Source organism: Tenrec ecaudatus, chromosome 8 (genome assembly GCF_050624435.1).
Source record: "Tenrec ecaudatus isolate mTenEca1 chromosome 8, mTenEca1.hap1, whole genome shotgun sequence".
In the NCBI taxonomy this organism is placed as follows: domain Eukaryota; kingdom Metazoa; phylum Chordata; class Mammalia; order Afrosoricida; family Tenrecidae; genus Tenrec; species Tenrec ecaudatus.
This window is the reverse complement of record NC_134537.1, coordinates 96,719,122-96,738,033: the sequence shown is the minus strand read 5'-3', so window position 1 is coordinate 96,738,033 and position 18,912 is coordinate 96,719,122. Positions and strand designations below refer to the sequence as shown.

The following is an 18,912-nucleotide window of genomic DNA, read 5'->3' as shown; positions in this document are numbered from 1 at the left end:
TTCTTCAAAGCAGCCCTTTCCAGGCGCCCAGAAGCGCCAAAGAAAGTCGTTATTGTTGATGGACATAGCAGACAAGGACTAACTGTAAAGCATCTCTCCCTCATGGCCAGAGTCGCTTCCGACTCATGGCGACCCCACAGGACAGGGTAGAACTGCCCTGGTGGGTTTCTGAGACTGTCCCTCTTCACAGGATTAGAAAGCCCCGTTTTTCTGCATCAGATCCGGTGGTCGTTTTGAACTACAGACCTGGAGGATCCCATTTCAATGCATTATCTCTTGGAACAAAAACCATTCCATTTGAAGGGCTGTAGGGTCTTCCCCTCCTACCCACCCCCACACCCCCATGACTGCTAAAACCCCATTGTTTCCTAAACCCATTACAAATGGGTTCAGATTTCGGGTGAACCAGATGTCTGCAGCCTGGACTGCCTTTGTCCCTCTCCCAGCATGAACTGGAGCTGGCGCTCTGGCCCTTGACCTTGCACTGTCATTCAGTGTCACTTAGTAGCGAGTGCTCTGGTTTTGAGGTGGTCCAGAGCTGACAGAATGGAACAACAACAGCTCATGCAGCTAACATCACAGACACAGTGGAATGGGCACGAACACGGAGATGGACAGGCAGGAAGGACCTGCCAGGAACACGGATCTATGGTTGTAAAATTGCTACGTGTAGGTAATCTCCGGGCTTCCCACAGGCTTAGCCGCGGAGGAGGGCAGAAAGCAGGAATGGATTAGTGAGCGCTTGGGTTGCTTAGGGTGGAATGCACTCTGGTGAGCAAGGACCACAGGGAACAGAAAGTGTTTCATACCCATGACAGTTATATGAACAGTGCCTGTAAAGCAAAGAAGAGCCACGTTTAAGGAAAGGACAGGTCTGCAGTCAGTTCAAGGGAGAGGCATATTATCATCAAGGAGCCCTCTCGTCATTTGACTAAAGTGATCCCACCACTGAACTACAGAGACAGACGGGCCATGGAGAATACCCAGTCCAACCCCCCCCTCCCATTTTACGCCGAGAGGGTCCCCTTCAAACCGAAGCAAGAAAATAAAGCCTGCTTGGGGCAGGAAAGCTACTGAACATACTTTGTTGTGTACAGAAGCTGAAACATCCCAACCCAGGAGCAGAGACCAAGCGAAACAAAACCGACTGCCCTGGAGTCTGTTCTGACTCCCAGGGAGCCCGGAGGACAGAGCAGAACCACCCCTGGGGCCTTCTGTCAGGCTTCCCGGGAACAGAAAGCCAAGTGCTGACCCTGTGGTCACAACCCATGACGCCACAGGGGCCCTGCTCCTGCCATAATAATAGAGGCACCCCACGCTGTGGCCAGAAGGTCAACTCGCTAAAAAAAAAAAAAAAAGATTCCCACCGATTTTAAATCATCGCTTTGTTCCTTGTGGGAACGGAGCTCAAAGGAACCACCCGGCGGGGTTTCTACGGTTCCTCATGGCCCTGACTGTATTGCAGTCTGGTTCACACGCCAGAGACATGGCACCGCCACGCTCCTTGTGAAGCTTCACGGGATTTTACATTTTAACCGGAGAGGCAAATTCGCCTAAATTTTTAAAACAGACAACATGTGTTACAACAGGGCTCCGCTCAGGTCCGTAGACTTTGGGCGTGCCATAAGAACCCTGGGGTGCAGATGGGGGTTCCAGGAACCCACTCATTGGGTGCAGAGAGAGAGCCTCAGCTTATCCCGTCAGTCAGCCTGAACTCCAGACCCCAGATTTACCTTCATCTTCCGAAACATCCAGAATCTCATCTACTGTCTCGGGGAAACTCATCCGGTGCTTGTCACTGACTAACTAAAATGAGAAAAACACAGAGCGTCAACCCAAACACAGCCCTGGGCCCTTACACCCCCCAGCAGGTACCTGGCCACTGCTGTGGGGACTGCGGATGGACAAAAAGATATATCCCAGATGAAGAAACTCAGAGCTAAGAGGGCCTCAGCCCAGAACTTGCTCTATGGCAGGAGCCATGGTGGGGATACTCAGGAGACTCCAACTTCCCATGCCCTCTTCTTCACACCCCGTTTTGCTGCTGCCCACTATGGATCAGTATCTCACCACTAGGTGGCAGTAAAACATTACCTGCGGGTGGGGAAACAAGCTTCCCCACTCCCTATGGGGAGGTTAACCAAGAGGGGTACCTTGCCAGTCTAGCTGGGTGTTTGGGGGAGAAGCCGACATACCACCACACTGGTTTCGTCCGTGACGACCTTGAGCACGTCGGTCACAGAAATGTAGCCCAGGCGCTTGGCTATAGCCAAAGGTGTAGTTCCATTCTAGGAAGAAGAGTAGAGACATGATGGGATTAAACAAGGAAATCCCATCCAGCAAGCAAGCCTGTCCTTCTTGTGCATGGACAAGCCCACCTGCTAGTTGCTCAAAAGGCCTAATGGATAGACTCTGATTTGGAGCCAAGAGCACGGCCCCTGCACATGTGTGGGCCTATCTGTGTGTTGGCAGCAGGGCCTAGAAAGGCAAGGGAGGGCAGGGGTGCTTCAGTCTGCAGCACTGAGTTCGACAGCCTTGAAATGAGAGCCGGGGGAATAGTATCAGCAACGGTGGAAACGTGCCAAGAAGGAAAGAATGGGCCAGGAAGTCAGCGGACGTCTTCCAATTTCTTAGCTATGTCTAGTGTCGCACCAATTTGTTGACCTGTCTCAATCAGTCTCCCATCGATTTCTGGAGCCTTGGTTTGGGCCAGGGCCTTCACTGAGCTTAGACTTCTTCTTTCAGTACCATCAGCTCTAGATCCTGGGCTTCCCCCTAAACTCGTTGCACTCTGTCCGATTCACTTAGGCCCAGTGAATACAGGAAGGGCTTTGGCTTCCTTTGGATGTTTCCTGCATTATTGAATATATCACTTCTCGAATCCTTCAATGTTACAATTCCAGGCTTGAGTTTTCCCCCAGTTCTTTTAGCCTGAGAAGTGCGGAACGTGTTCTTCCTCGTCTAACTCCAGAGTTTTGCCCATTTCATAATACGTTATTTGTTTTTACAAGACTCCCTTTGACATTTTCTGTTTGAGTCTGCTATGTCATCGTTCCTTCCATTCGCCTGAGCTAGTCTGTGTTCAAGAGCAAGTGTCAGAGTCTCTCTGATGCTCATTCTCATCTTCTTACCTGTTGAACGACTTTTTGCTTTCGTCATGAATGATGGTCTCAATGTCCTCCCACAGCTCATCAGGTCTTCTGTCATTAGTGTTCAATGCGACAAATCTATTCTTGAGTGGTCTCTAAATTCCAGGGGGACATAATCAATGTCTCAATGTCATACTTTGGTTCTCCTAGATTTGTTTTAATTTTCTTCAGCTTGAACTTGAACTTGCATTCGATCGAGCAACTGATTGTCTGTGCATTCCATCCAGCAAGGTCCAAGAATATAGTTGCTGTTCATGCTGTTGAAACAAGGCATTTGCGATGGAGGAATTGTCTGGGAACATTCCATCATGTGCTTGCCAGAGCCCCTCGATTGCTACGGAGGACATGTTGACCCACGGGGATTTCTTTGCTTCCAACTCTCACATTCCAATTGTCAGCAAATTATCACCGCATCTTGATTGCACGGTTGATCAACTTCAGAGAGCGCACATTGGTCAACACCTTTCATTCCTTCCCTTTGGGCAGAAGTGGTTGGTGCAGAAATCTGAATTGTAGTTGTATTAACTGGTCTTCCTTGTAGGAGCCGTATCACTGAAAGACAGCTTCACACTTTGGACAGAGCTCGAACTGTTCTTTTAGCCGAGGAAGGCAACACTATTCCTTTTCAATTTGCCATTCTCGACGGAGGCACGACATGATGGTACGATTGAAAATGTCCAATAGCAGTACATTTGAGATCACTGATGCTTACGATAGCGGTCGTTACGTGTTCCATTCTGTTTCTGATGACTTCTAGAATTTTCTTTACTCAGGCTTTGTACATCCACATTCTGGCAAGGAAAGGATATTTGCAACTGTGTCTCTCACGCTGAGTTGAGCCGCACCAGCTAACGAAGGTCTGTCCCCACGCTCCGCTCCGTCCACGTCATTAAGGTTGACTCCTCTTTGAGCAGGCAGCTCTGACCTGACGCGAGGCCCCAGCATCGCAGAGGCACGCAAGCCACCTCGGTGCCAAACACGGACAGACAGGGAGTGGCTAAGAGACAGTGCGACCCCCAAATGAACTGATATAAGCCCTTCTTTCTGAAGATTGTGACCACCCAAGACTTTTACTTGTGTTCACTTGTACCACAGTGGCTGCCGCCGCACAGATTTGGGAGGGGACTCGACAGGAAGGTAAATAAACGACCTTCAGCTAACCAGAAAGAAAACTGATCACCACATGTCTCGGAGTAACCTGCCCGGGTCTCAGACACAGCACCATAAGAGTGACTCCTCCCAGAGAGAAGACCCAACGCCCATCTGTAGACCATTGGACATCCCATCACAGAAGGGTCACAAGGAAGGGACGAGCGCCAGGGTGCAGTGTAGCACTGACGAAATGCACAACATTCCTCTAGTTTTTTAATGCGTCCTCCCTCCACCCACTATCATGATCCCAGTTCTACCTTACAAATTCTCCTAGACCAGAGCATGTACATGGGTACAGGTAAGAGCTCTCGACACACAGAATCCAGGACAGATACACCCCTCAGGACCAATAATGAGAGCAGCGATACCAGGAGGGTAAGGGGAAGGTGGGGGGAGAAGGAGGAGAAAGGGGCAACTGATCTCAATGATCAACGTATAACATGGATGAGGGGAGACAATGTTCGGTGTAAGATTTGACAATAATAATTTATAATTTATCAAGGGTTCATGAGTGTGGGAGGGTGGGGGAAAGAGGGAAAAAAGAGGAGCTGATACCAAGGGCTCAAATAGAAAGAAGATGTTTTGAAAGTGATGATGGCAACATAGGCACAAATGTGACTGATACAATCGATGTCATAAGAGCCCCCAGTAACATGATTACAGAGGGCCTGCTCCGACTGGAAGTCCAACGTAAGCCGCTGTTAATGGCAGTCTCCCGGGCTGCCCGGCCCAAAGGCAGTGGATACTCACCGAGCTGATCTCGTTCGGGGAAGCGCCGTTTTTCAGAAGAAGAGTCACGATGTCGGTGTGTCCTTGTTGGGCTGCCTGGTGCAGGGGGCTGTAGCCTAGCTATAAAGTGAGGGAGGCGTGTTGGTAAGGTCCGAGAAAGAAGTCCCCACACGCTAGCGAGTGCTCATTCTTCTATTGCACACAACAAAAGCAACCACAAGGAAACACATCCCCCATACTTCCTCTTTCAAGATCAAAGTTTCAAGTTGGCAGGGCCCAAGTGTGCCCAGGCCAGCTTCTGGCTGCATTCCAATCTGGCGCTGAAGAAGCATCGCCCTGAGGTCAGCTCTAAGGCACCCCCTCTTCCCCCGTACCTTGGTCTTGGCATTAACGTGGGCCCGGTGCTGGAGCAGGAACTTCACCAGATTGATGTTGCCATAATGACTGGCCACATGGAGTGGAGTGTAACCCATCTGAAAGACAAGGGGTGGGAATGGGTGCCTACCAGGCCTTCGGGCCAGAACAAGAGTCTCTCTCTGTGGACCGTGCATAAAGAAATTCTGGCAAAGTACTTGACTGAGAGGGAGAGTGGAAGGCTGACAGGTGCTATCAAGTGTAAGCTGTATTGCTGCTCCCATCAGACACCACGGGCCTGAGGTGGTCCGGGTTCAGATCTAGGCAAGCGACATCTGCGACGTCTACGCTGGATACGTAAATCTGGGAACTACCATCGCAGAATTGCTCACAGCCTTGGAGGTGAGTGAGGCTCCCTGGGACAGTGAAGACAGAAAAACTGCCTGAGCCCAAGGACTGCTGACTCAACGCAACCCTACAGGCCACAGTAGAAATGCCTTAGGGTTTCCAAGGCGATCCATCTTCATGGGAGCAGATGGCGTCCTCTCGCTCCTGTGTGAAGCCATACTTTCTCGCTCTCTCTGCCATCGAGTGGATTTTGACACATAGTGACCTCACAGGACAGGGCAGAACTGCTCCTGTGGGTTTCCGGGGCTGTAATTCTTTATAGGAGTGGAAGGAAAACGTCATCTGTCTCCCACGGAGCGGCTGGTGGGTTCAAGTGTTGTTCTTGTGGTTATCAGCTGGACATGTCACCACTATGTCACCGGGGCTTAAGATGATACTTAGAACTCCCCAAATATCGAGAGTCAGTGCCCCAGAGAGGCGGGAGGAAAACCAGGAGAGGCCATGCTGCAGAAGTCGAAGGAGATCCGCTCAAGAAGGAGGGAAGAGCAAGAGCCCCGCGAGGCTCAGATGAGACCCGATGGTCACATGGCGATCGGTCTCTGATCCCAAGAAGAGCCAGGCTCAGGACACTGGAAACAGCGGATACTATTGGTTTGGGTATCCTGAAGTCTATTCCGATACACAGCTACCCCATGGGACTGAGGAGAACTACCTTGTGGGGTCTCCTTGGCATTCACCTTTAGGGGAGCGGATCGCCAGGCCTTTCCTCCTGCAGAGAGGCTAAGCCACCAAGTTTTCGGTACTTAACCCTCCGTGCCACCAGGGCTCCCTGAAATGTCAGGGTGACAACATCAAAAGACTGCTTGAGTCACTTAGCCATAGTGCGATCAAACTTGAACTGAGTGGAGAATCATTCTTCTATGGAGCTGATTTTGCAGCAATCTGTCCTGTGTGATCCTGTGCTGGTCCCTGGGGTGGAGCAAGTCAAAGCTCTCGACACTCTTGGGTGGAAAGTATCCCCACCCCCTGGGGAGGGGGTGCTTCTGCCAGATTCCACAGCTGGACCTTCAACAGCAGATGGCTCTGGGGCACTCTGGGCAGTGCTAACACCCTGTGTCTGGTCTTCCAGGGTCACAACCCCCAAATAGTAAACTGTACACGAGCCCTTCCCACCCCCCTTCCCTGGAGAAGCCTCGAAGACCTAGTACATTCTCAGAATCCGAGCTGATTCCCGCCAAAACTGCCGATGCTAAGGGATGACAACAGTATCTAGTTCTCTCCTCAGGGAGCCTCTTTCAAAGAATCTCTCCCCTCCCTTTCAGTACACTCCTGCCATTGCCTCCCAGTGACAAGGCTGCTTCCTGGACGCCTTCCTCTTCCTACCGGATGGACACACTGTCCTCTCTCTGTGCTCCCAGGGGACACGGTTAGCGGTTAGCTTCTTGGACCAGCTACCCCTTGTTTGCACCTGTCCCTCAGTCTCCACCCCACAGAGCTGCAAAGGTCTTGCTGGAGGGCAGGAACCACTGAGGGGGGCTGCATGGCGATCCTCACACTGCCTCCCTCCCCGGGCCCTGTGCACACCCAGGAGGCTCGCTGAATGGAGCCGGAGCCTTAAGCAACAGGGGCTGAGTTTCTGCGTGCATCCAGAGACGTCTAACAGTGATTCTGACATTACTGAGGTAAGATCTTCCGGTCGTCGCCAGAGGGCCCCTCCCCTCGGTTCCCCACCACATGGGCTCAAAGATCTAGCAAATGGTTTAAACTCTCCACCTGGAAAGGGAGAGCATTCGATGCCGCCGAGTGGGTTCTGACTCACACAACGGACAGAGACTCTTTGCAAATGACTCCCAGAAGAGCGCCATGGCCATCGAAGAAAGGAGCCATGGAAGAGAGCACTCTGAGGGGCGAGGGGCATGGCCCCTGGGGGAGGGCAAGGGGAGACCTGAACACCAGGCTGAAGCGGGAGCGAGGCTGCCTGCCTTACCCGGGTGGTGGCATCCACTGCAACGCCATGCTTGATCAGCACGTCTGCCACTGGCACGTGGCCTTCCTGTGCGACGAGATGGAGCGGGGTGAGTCCACTCTGGAAAGAAAGAGATGTTCGTCACTTGTCTCTCTCATGCAGCGCTCCAGTGCCAGCACCTAACAAGAGCTCTCGGGGAAAGGAACCTCGCTCAGCAAGCCCGTGGGGGAAAGTCTCCCTCCTCTGAGCCTCAACATCCTTATTGAAAAAGATGCTTCCACTAGAACAGGAGTCAGCAACTTTGTCAGTCAATAGTTTCAGTCTTAGGCCTCCGTTGCCCTCTCCAGCCCTCTCACGGTGATGAGAAAACAGGGCCAGCACGCGATGGTCGTGACTGTGTTCCAATAAAACTTTATTTACACACACAGATGAAGGGCCAGATATCCACCTAGGGTTTCCATTCGATAGAGTGTAATACACCTTCCAACTGTAACAGTCCCCATTTCCGTGGTTTTAGGTGACCTGCAGAACGCTGGTTTCCTGATCTAGCAAATGGAGACGATCACAGATCTCTCTCAAAGGCAAAGGAAAGGAGTTGAGGTCCCACACTCAGAAGCCCCATCTGTGCACCGTTTAAATGAAGCAGCTTATTCATCACATCAGAGCCAAGAGGATGGAAGGTGCTGCTGGGCAGGAGAAGAGCAGATGCTTGGACTTCTTGCCACAGCTTGCTCAAGGGAGGGTCAGTCTGTTAGAGATCTTGTCACGTACGGAGGTGCTACAACACAAACACGGGGAGAGTCTTCCCTCCCCGGTGCTCTACCTGAGCTGATAAGAAACTATAAACATTTCACCCAGGAAAATGCTCACCTGCCCACCCTCCCCAAAGAGTATGTACTGTTTTGGGAAGTTTCCTGCTCATGGTCCCTGTCTGAAAACGAACTCCTCTCGTGTGTGTGCCAGTTGTCATAGATCTTTTTTTTTTTTATTGATTTTTTTTGTTTTTTTATTTTTAATTTTTTAAAATTTTTATTTATTTATTTTTGTGTGTGTCATAGATCTTTAAACCTAGTGTCCTGCTGTTCTTGCTGAGACTATACACAGCCAAACACACCGACCCAGGCGCTCTGACATGTTCGATGCAAGGACACTGATGACACCCTTGGAATTAGGTCAGCAATTTGAAAAAAAACCTCCTTTCACAGAAAATGATTTTCTTGCCTCAAATTATTTAACACATTCTTGAAGACAGAGCCTGGCCTATATAGGGGAAGATGTCTTGAAGCGTTTAGTATTGAACTTCTTTGCAGATTCTTGAGGAAGGCAGAATGGTGTAGAAGAATCCAGTAAGGCTTTGGCATCAGATAGGCTTGGGGTTCCTCCTATGCTGTACCACTGAGTAGACTGGATGATGTCACCTTGAGACTCAGTTTCCTCCTTGATACAACTGAGAGGAACCATGCAAACATGGCTGGAGGGGCTACACACAATCACACATGTGCACACACCCATCATTCCCTAGCCCTTGGAACCTGGATTCAAGGAGGGGCTCAATACTTGGGTAGTTTGTCTAGTGAACCACAGTAGTTACATAACCTGTTGTCAATTTGAGACTTCAGAGTGAAGAGGTGGAGTTTAGCCTGTCAATAGTGTCGCACCTTGGTGACCTCATTTGGAGGGTCTAAGGAGATAAAGAGCTCACTGGCGGTGGGCCACACACTCACTCCCTATGAGACATTCCTGGAGTCAAGACACATGGAGCTACGCTAAAACCCAGGAGCTGAAGGAGTCACGTGGAGACCCCTGCCAGTGCTGAGATGCTTCCACTGCCACTGGATCCACAAGACTTTCCACCCACTGGCCTGTGAGCTTCCTGTATTCGGTGTCATTGCATGTGTTGCGTGAATGTAAAGAGGACTTTACAGGTAGGTATTAGACATATGGGCTAATATCAGACTTATGGGCTTGATCTGGACTGGGCTGGGATGCTTTCTCAATATTCAATTGCTCTTGTATCTAAAGCTCTTTTATATATATATGAGTCTCCCTGGATTTGTTTCTCTGGTCTACCGGGACTAACACATTAGCTGATACCCGCACAACACTGAGGCTCTGGGAAAACAGGAAGATGCTACATTTACCTTGTTTCCCAGGTTGCCGTTGGCTTGTTTGGAAAGGAGCAGGGCCACCATCTCCGCATGACCCTCCTGGGCGGCCAGGTGGAGGGGTGTCACTCCTTGCACAGACTCTGCATTTGCTGATCCCCCATACTGCAGCAGACTGCGGGCAACCTCCATCTGGTTCTGCTTGGCAGCGATGTGCAAAGGGGTGTAGCCATTCTGCAAGAGAAGAAGCCACTCTGCTTACAGGGATGCTGAGCTCACCACAGGGGTGGATGCCTTCGTTTTAAATCGTCTTCCTGGACACCCACTGTGCAGGGCTGGGATCACCGGGGAGAGCAATTTAGGTAAACAAACAAATAAGTTTCACTGGATTGGGAGACAGCTCTTAAGGCTCCCCTAGCTGGCAAACGTCTTGTTCCCTTTTTTCTTTCTGTCTCAAGCAATCTATTTTCTGTTTTCACACTTGGACAAACTGCTGGGTGGGAAGCAGTCTGTCAAGAAAAGTCAAGGTTCCATTAGGCAGCCCATGGGTCAACAGAAGGTGAGGCAGGAACGTGACTGACACAGTCATCCGACAAAAGCTCAAACTCACTGCCAGCCAGTCCATTCTGACTCGGAGCTACCATAGGGGATGGAGCAGAACCACCCTGCGGGTTTCCGAAGGGAGAATCTTCATTGGAACAGAACGTTTCAACCCTCTCCCTCCAACTGCCCACCTTGCTGTTAGCAGCCAGTGCAATTCACCATGGCACCCACAATGCAGCAGTGACATCATGTAGGGAAGTGAGTGACAGCTCCTTTTCTTTGCCTGTGCAGCTGGGCCAAGAGCTGCCCCCCTGGGCTGGCTTGCAGCGAGGCGGCATCACGTAGAGGAGCAGGCACTGGGCCTCTGACCCGCGGACACAGGCACCAGGCCTAATTTCACTCTTGCTTAACCAGTGATGTGACCTGGAGCAAGCGCTTCCCCAGTCTTGATGCCCCCACCCCCACCTTTTTAAAAATCTCTTAAAAGTGGACAGTAACACCTACTTGTTCATTTCTCAAAACTGTTGGTGTGCATCAAAATATTTTTGCACCAAATGAAGTGCAATAATTTATATGAAAGTACTTTCCAAATCTAAGGTATTAAAAAAAACAATAAACATTGGCATCATGGTTTCAAAGTGCTGCCTAGGGTATGGTCTAGGGAGCCCTGGTGGTGTAGTGGTTATGTGTTCAGCTGCGATCCCAATAGTCGGCAGTTCAAATCCAGCAAGAGCTCCAAGGGAGAGAAACTGGGCTCTCTACTCCCCATAAACAGTTACAGTCTCGGAATCCCACAGGGGGTCGCTGTGCATCAGCACTGACCCCATGGCAGTTGAGTTGGGTTTGAGAGTTCGGTCTGTAGGCTTCATAAGCCATTATAAGTTTACCACAAGGGTAAGGAGCTTGGCTCAGAAGTAAATCAACTATGCTGCTGTGAGCTGACAGTTGGGGGGAGGGGTAGTGGAAGATACACGGGGATCGCAAGACTTTCTCAATGAAGGAAACAACGCATGTCTGGAAAAGCTCCTTACTCCATGACGGGCAGGTAATAACTCTCCCCAAACACCACTCTTCCCCCACCAAAATGACTACCAAGTCATGTCTGGGTACGGGGACCCCATGCATGTCAGAGTAGACCTGCGCTCCACAGGGCTCCACTGACTGAGCTTTCAGACATGGATGGCCACGCCTCTCTCTCAAGGTCCACACAAACCTCCAACCTTTCACTCAACAGCTAAGCATGCTAAGAATTTGCCTTCAGACACAAACTATGATAAATGTCTTATCTGATTCCAAATCCTGGGGCCTTTCATCTGGAGCAGAGTTTAGGCATATTGGGGAGATACTCCGGTTTTATGTCCAGACCACTGCAATCAAGAGAGTCACACAATCCTTTTGGGTTTCTGGGTGCACATGAAAGTTAGGGTTGCACCGTCAAGTAAGTAGACAATAGCACTGTTTTGAATAAAAGTTTGAAATACTGTCAGAATTACCGAAATGCGACTCGGAGGCACGCAGTGAGCACACGCTGTTGGAAGGAATGGCGCCAACGGGCTGGCGTGACTCAGGGTCGCCAGACTCTTCTCCGTGTCCAGAGGTGCAGAGCAGTGAGCAACAGACACTGAGCTAAGCTGGCGGACAAGCCGCCTGGGTGTTGTTAAACAGCGGATTCGGATTCAGGGCCCAGGATTCAGCAATTCCGACTGGCTCCCAGTTGATGCTGCTGGTCCACAAACCATGTTTGTCCGGGTGGGAAGACCTAAGAGCACTGTAGGCTGAGGGAGCACCTTCTGGGCAGGACTCTCTGGGCTCAATAGAGTAAAAACCCCAGTTTTATAGCAATGGAGGGCACTGGAGGGGGTATGAGAGTCAGTCTGTAAAGAGATTTTATGGGGAAATGAAAAGCTATAATTGACTCCCAGAGCTAAATTGAATACATGGCACCTCTCTATGAAGAAGCATGTAAGTCGTTCTGGTTTCCTCCTTTCAAACTTTATTAGGAGAAAACATTAAATTCCCCTTTGTCCGTTGTGTACATGTAGCAAGAGTGACACATTTTAATGATGATAAAATGAGTGAGGCAAAAGGATTTTTGACTATCCAAAAAGAGGAGAGGCAAAAGGTGTAGGTAGATCATACCTGGGATTTGGAATTGTGGGGGTGGGGGCTGGTGCCTGGGTTCCTGCCTGCTGTGGCCCCTGGGGCTTTGGGACATGGGGCAGGAGTGGAGGTTCAGCTGTTCAAACTGGGATCGCAGTGGGGCTGTCAGGACAAGATGCCAAGATTCGATGGGGCAGGTGGCGCACAGTGCTGGTGCCAGGCTCAGAGCGGGTGTGCATTACTGGAGAACAACTAGGGTAGTGTTGTTGCCGGGGGGGGGGGGGGGAGGAGGCCCCAAGGGACAGAACAGAGCCACCCCATTGGGCTTTTGAGGTTGCCATCCTTAGGACAGGACCCCTGGTGGCCTAGTGGTCACAAGCTGGGCTGCGAACTGTAAGCTCGAGACCACCAGCCACTCCGAGGGAGAAAGACGGGGTCATTCTTGTCCTGCACAGTGACATTCTTGGACACCAACAGGGCCGGGGCCCTGTCCTGCAGGGCCACTAGGAGTCGGCACGGACTTGATGGCGGTGAGTTTGGTTTTGGTTTATCTTAACCAGGCCTTTCTCTTTCGGAGCCACTGGGTTGGTTTGGCGGGAGATGGAGATCTTGGAAGGATATCAAGGAAGGCCGTCAAGAGTCCCAGAGCCCTTGGGCAGCTGTGACTGTGGATGCTGGCAAGAACAACACAATATCCTGGCCGAGGGTAAGCCTGACCCAGACACCCCGGGGTTGGGGTGAGAACCCAGATAGCAGGACATGTCATCTGTCTCAGGGCACCGTCTGTCCTCTGCGCCTGCTCAGAAGCAAATGTGGAGGGAATGGATGACCTTCTGTCAGGGACAAGGACAAAGGGCAACTACCTAGTGAAAGATGGGGAGAGTCTCAGAGAGGCTGGGGAGGAAGGGAGGCATGCCAGCAAAAGGCTCTCCTTCCCAGGGAAAATGAGCTCACCCAGCAAGGACCGTGCCTGAGCGGAATCCGCCAGGATGTGCAAACAAGCTCAGCTTCCACCTTGGAGAGGGGGAGGGTGGGTTTGGGCTGCCGAGAGATTTGCATGTGAAATTCTACAAAATTGCCAGACGACTTTGGAAAGCTTTTTTTTTTTTTCTTGCCATGGAAACAAAGCCCATCTGTACAGTGTTTGTGCTTGGATTTAGCTCGCCTTAAATATCACGAACCTGGCTCCGGGTGCTTTTATGTAAGTGGGAGAGTGGGGGTAGGGGTTAGTCCAGATTTTTATTTTTAGAGGCAGGAGTAAATTCGGCAGCTCAGCAGCGCCGCTGGCTTGGTCCACACGGGGACGCGGGGCTTCCTACAACAGAGGCAGAGGCAGACGCCCCAGGAAACAAGGGGGGCGCACCGGGCAGTGCTGCGTCTGCAGAAAAGCGCCACTGCTTGGGATGAGCATGCGTCCTGAGCAGGGGAAAACCAGGCTGCGGTGCTTTTCACGCTGAGCAGGCGGCAGGTGTCAGCTAGAACCCCCCGCCACCTTCCCCTGGGGCCCCCTTTCTCAACACGCTCTCCCCTAAAGCAGCGACTGATGCCGCTGCCAATTGACTGCGCGGACATGCGTGTCTTTTGCATGTCTCAGCCTTGCGCGGTCTCTCCCACCGCCTCGCCTCTCTGCGTGCCCACCCCCCAAGCACCCCAGCACCCTCCCACCTGCCCCCTTACAAACGCTACATTGTATATATATACACGGAGGACCCCAAGGCTCAGCAACCTCCATTCTCCCACAGGAGGCAGCGGACTTCCCCAAACCCCCGTTTCCTTTGGCCTTCATCCCACCGCCTGGCAAGATCTCCGCCCTAGCCTGCCCACTCCATGCGCCGGCTGCCCTTGCAGGGAACCAGCACAGTTCAGATGTGAGGTTGGCACTCTGGGTATAGATGTAACATGGACTTCCCCAGGAAATGCCTCGTTGAATACGCAAACAGAAACCACCTGAAACACCACCCTCTGAAACCATCAAAGAAAGACATCTGGGTTAGTTCTTTCCACTCAACATGGATCCCTGGCTTCAAGGTTCCAGAAGGCACCCCTGCAACCCTGCGGATATAGCGATGCTTGTGGCTACAGGGCAGCCAGCCAGCACCGAGACCCCCTAGAGCTGAGCTGGTTTAAAAATGAGATTTTGTTGTTGTTGTTGTTGGTCTTCTGAAAACCCCAGGGAACTGGAATCTCTGAGCCCTGGTGGGTTCACCGCTCCCCCAGGAGAGTCTTGGACTCTGACAGTCTACAAAACTCACATGACCAGCATCTGCTGGGGGACCACCTTGGCCATGCATTTCCACCTTGGTTGGGAACCTGTTGCGAAGAAGTGTCTCCTATTTCTCCGCCCACTCTTGGTCCCCAACTAGCAGCCTTAGATGGCAGGTAACATTTATGAATGAAAGGTGAGATTTCAAAGGTCAAAATAAAAACAAAACACAAAATTCCTTCAGTGACTTCCGAGACAGTCATCCCTGGAGAGCTGGGCAGGTGGCCTGCTCTGCCGGGGCCAACCCTATAAGAACATCTCGTCTGTGGAGAAAGGCCTTACCCAAGCAGGACTGTGGGGGGAGCCTCCCCGGGGGAGCAGCAGCTTGACAATGTCCAGGTTGTTATGATGTACAGCCACATGCAGCGGGGTCAAGCCGTTCTAGGGGGCACAAAACACAAAGAGAACAGCTTTCACTCCAGCCGGGTTGCTTTGTGCGGGTCCTTTGGCTAGCTGCCCTGGTGTGCGGCATCCAACTGAACCCAGCCACGGGACTGGATCGTAGTGACCCATGGGGCTTTCAGAACCGGCTGGTTTTTGAAATTAGACTGTGTTGACCAGAAGTCAAACTTGGGTCTTCCAGGAATGGAAGGTGAGATTTCTACCATGGAACGCCCAAGTGTCCGGTGAAAAAAGAATTCCAGAGTCAATCATGAGGTGGAGTCAATCCAAAAGCACAACCAGCTGACCTGGGGCAACCTCAGCTTTCCTGTGGAGTCCCGAATCAACACATGCTCAGGGCTGGATTGCCCAGGAAGTAAGGTATGTGCAGGCTTGTGTGTGCTCTCTTCCCAGCTTGCAGGGAACCCATTCCAATTTTCCTCCCCGAATCCAAGAGTCTGCTTTGAGGACCGCCTGCTGTTTGTCTGCCCCCACCTCACCCGGTTGCGGGGTTTCCTCAGCATTATGGGTGAAACTGTTCACTACAGATTTGCAAACACAAGTGAGCCTGTGCTTACGGGGTGACTCATCCCTGCACTCGGCCCAGGCCACCCGCTCTTTCTAAATGGCACGGGCTTTGGCAGAACCATCTGATTGTCCAAAGGCCCCTCTCCAGAGAGAGCTGCCCATGAAAAAAGCAGACAAAAGAGGCGCCTGCCGTAGATAAAATCCACACCTACTGTCCCTCAGCCTCTGCTCCTCCCTCTAACTCGAGGGCAGGAGGGACCGGGGACTCACCTTGCCAGCAGCGTTTGGATGTGCGTCCCGTTCCAGCAGCACCTCCGCCACGCGGACCTTCCCATACTTAGCCGCCACGTGGAGAGGGGTAAATCCTTTCTGAGGAGAAACACAGGCCCTCAGACGGCGGGCAGACGCAGCTGTCTCCCCAGAGGGCCCATGGCAAAGGAGGTCCACCACCCTCAGTGGCACAGAGATGCCACGCAAAGCAAAAGGCAAAGCGACGTCGGATCTTTCCAAGAGGTCAAGGGCCTCGGGAATGAGCGGTTTCCTTGCCTCGAGGGCAGTGAAGGTGGTTTTTGGAGGTACGAAGCCATCGCATAGATTGTTATTGAGTGCTATCATCTTGAGGGCAGGGGCTGGGTCCGAATCTCTGATGAATCCCCAGTACCTAGCCAGGCTTTGGCTACAGCAGTGCTCGCCAACAAATAGCCCTGCGTGAAGCAGATGATGGCTGGTGGGGACATGAGACACCACGCCCACCACTGTTTCTGGAGAACAGCGTATCCGGATCCCCAATGTCAGCTAGTGGGTGCCCATCCTGCCAGATGCTTCAGGAACCCCCGCCGCCCACACAAGCCCAGCTGGGACAGGCCCGTGGCTTCCCGAGGGAAGGAGGAGGAAGGCTGTACCTTGGTCATGCAGGCTTGGGATGCTTCCTTCTCCAGAAGGGCCAGCGCTGTCTCCACATGGCCCTCCCGAGCAGCAATGTGCAGTGGGGTGTGCCCGGCGGTGGTGGCCAGGTTGGGGTTGGCATTGTTCTCCAGCAGGAGCTTCACCATATGTGTGTGGCCGATGCGAGCTGCACAGTGGAGCGGCGTCTGGTCATCCTGTACCCCGGGCAAGAGAGAAAAAGACCAGGGAGCATGGGGCTGACCTACTCCAGCTCTTCCATTTAAAAAGAAGGGATTGAAGGCCCAGAGAAGGACTTTCACAAGGTAATTCAGCTGGTCGGATGAAACACTGGGGTTCAAATCAGGTCTCTGACTTATAGACATCAATATCTGCTACCTTATTTTATAATTCAAATTAGTTGTTTGTTCCACCCAACCAGTCAGAGGCTCAGGATCCCTGGTGGGGCAGTGGTTAAGTGGTCAGCAGTGGAGACCCACCAGCTCCACAAGAGAAGAGACGTGGTGATCTCCCTCCATAGAGAGGACAGCCAAGGAAGCCCTATGGGTTTAGGGTCAGTGGGTTTTAGAATAATTTTAAAAAAGAACATAGCTCTCTGACCCACAGATGTCGGATCTGAGAGTTTAGTGCCACATGCGTGAGGCGCTCTGTGCCACCAGCAGTGTGGCCAGCCCTCTACGGGGACGTTGTTACTGGAATTACCTACACACCAGGATCCGTCCCTTCCCAGCTCGGGAACTCACCTTGGCCTTGGCATTGACTTTGGCTTTGTTTTGAAGCAAATATTTGGCCACTTCGGTGTGTCCTGCTCTGGCTGCCATGTGTAACGGGGTCTCCACTTTCTGTAAAATAACAAAATTATAGAAGGGTAGAGGCATGCCAGGTTTCCAAAGGGACACACATGGAGCTGCAAGGTGCCAGCTTGGAGAATCTTGGCAAGTTTTCATCCAACAGGTGCAGTTAGCCCAGCGAGCAGCTTCTAGCCTGTGAAGCTGTGTATGTGTTTGTATGTGCATTGTATGTGTGTGTGTGTTTGAGATATAAAGTAAATCTTAGTGCTAACACATGGTAAGCAATATACACGTATTCCCAGACAACACATACAGAAGGACCAAGTGAAACCCCCTAAGATCACAGACATTTACAACCATGGAGTGTCAATCGTGGGAAGTATCCGTATCGGAGGATGTTCTCCTCAAGCCTGAAGCTCACCCTAGGCTGCATACTGTCCTCTGTCCCAGAGGGCAGAGCCCTGCTCCGCCAGGACTCACCACGTTGGAGACATTGGGCGAAGCTCCCCGCTGCAGGAGAGTCTTCACGATGGGAAGGTGCCCCATGAAGGAAGCCACGTGGAGAGGCGTCAGGCCGGACTGGAACACACAAGAGAGGCATCAGAAAGGAGCTCATCTCCCCTCCATCAAAGAAGGCCGACAGCGAGACCAAATGGTGCCTCCAGGTCTCCACAGATGGTTCTACTGCAAAAGGCGGTGAATGAGGTGGGTGGGCTTTCCACAAAGCAGTTGGAGGACTCTCACTGCGGGCCAAGTTCTGCCTATTTTGACCATTGGTTAAAATCGCATCTGATCTTGGCATGCTGGCCAAGAGTGACCCAGACTCCCCCGTCGTAGTCATCCCTGGTAATTCCTTGGCGCGTCCGCATGCCAGTTTTGATCTCCCACAGATACTATGCACCCCTGCAGCTGTGCGCACGCCCCGGTGCAAGGACCGCCTCCCAGAGAAGAGCCCACGCGCGCTAATGGAGGAAGACCTCGGGCCGGGAGCCTACGCTCCTCTGCAGCAGTCTCCTACCTCGGTGACGGCATCGATCGAGGCTCCGGTCTTCAGCAGCAGCTCCATGACCCGGATGTGGTTCTTCTTGCAGGCGATGTGTAAGGGGGTGAAGCCATTCTGCAGCCCACGCGATGGGAGACAAGCAAGAGAGCTTACCCACTAGCCCAAGGAATACCCAGCCTCTCACCTTCCTGGCCTGAAGGCCACCTGGGCCACAGCCTCTTAGGGAGGATTCTCAGAGAAGAAAACACCGGTGTGAAACAAGCCACATTAAGCCTAGGGCAGGCAGCTGCCGCTGTACGCTCTCCACGAGCCTGCTGCTTTGAGTCACCTTCGCAGGGAAATGTCTAGTCACAGAACACCTTTGCGAAGCAGACCCTACTCCTTTGCCGGACACCAGGGGTCATTCTAGTAAAATGGGTTTCTGTGTGTCAGCTCTGCTCTGAAGTGAGAGACTTGAATATACACTTCATGAAGACAGGGATTTTGTATCTTTGTGTGTGTGTCTCAGTTTACTACTCTCTACACTTTCAAACAATGGTTTTTCAATCGCGGGTAGTTTTGCCCCTCAGGGGACACTTGGCAATGTTCAGAGACCTT

General features: G+C 51.9%; 1 protein-coding gene across 1 annotated transcript in view; it reads right to left on the bottom strand.

Annotated features, from left to right (window-relative positions):
* Positions 1-18,912, bottom strand: part of ANK1 (ankyrin 1) — a 287,181-nt gene that overhangs the window by 52,128 nt on the left and 216,141 nt on the right. The window contains exons 11-23 of the mRNA XM_075556616.1: positions 18,331-18,429; positions 17,793-17,891; positions 17,265-17,363; positions 16,521-16,718; positions 15,889-15,987; positions 14,992-15,090; positions 9,840-10,037; positions 7,720-7,818; positions 5,405-5,503; positions 5,052-5,150; positions 2,196-2,288; positions 1,734-1,806; positions 810-833 (exon numbers count right to left, since the gene is read on the bottom strand). Coding sequence (XP_075412731.1) covers positions 810-833; positions 1,734-1,806; positions 2,196-2,288; positions 5,052-5,150; positions 5,405-5,503; positions 7,720-7,818; positions 9,840-10,037; positions 14,992-15,090; positions 15,889-15,987; positions 16,521-16,718; positions 17,265-17,363; positions 17,793-17,891; positions 18,331-18,429 — 1,378 coding nt within the window. The remainder of the gene's footprint in view (positions 1-809; positions 834-1,733; positions 1,807-2,195; positions 2,289-5,051; positions 5,151-5,404; positions 5,504-7,719; positions 7,819-9,839; positions 10,038-14,991; positions 15,091-15,888; positions 15,988-16,520; positions 16,719-17,264; positions 17,364-17,792; positions 17,892-18,330; positions 18,430-18,912) is intronic.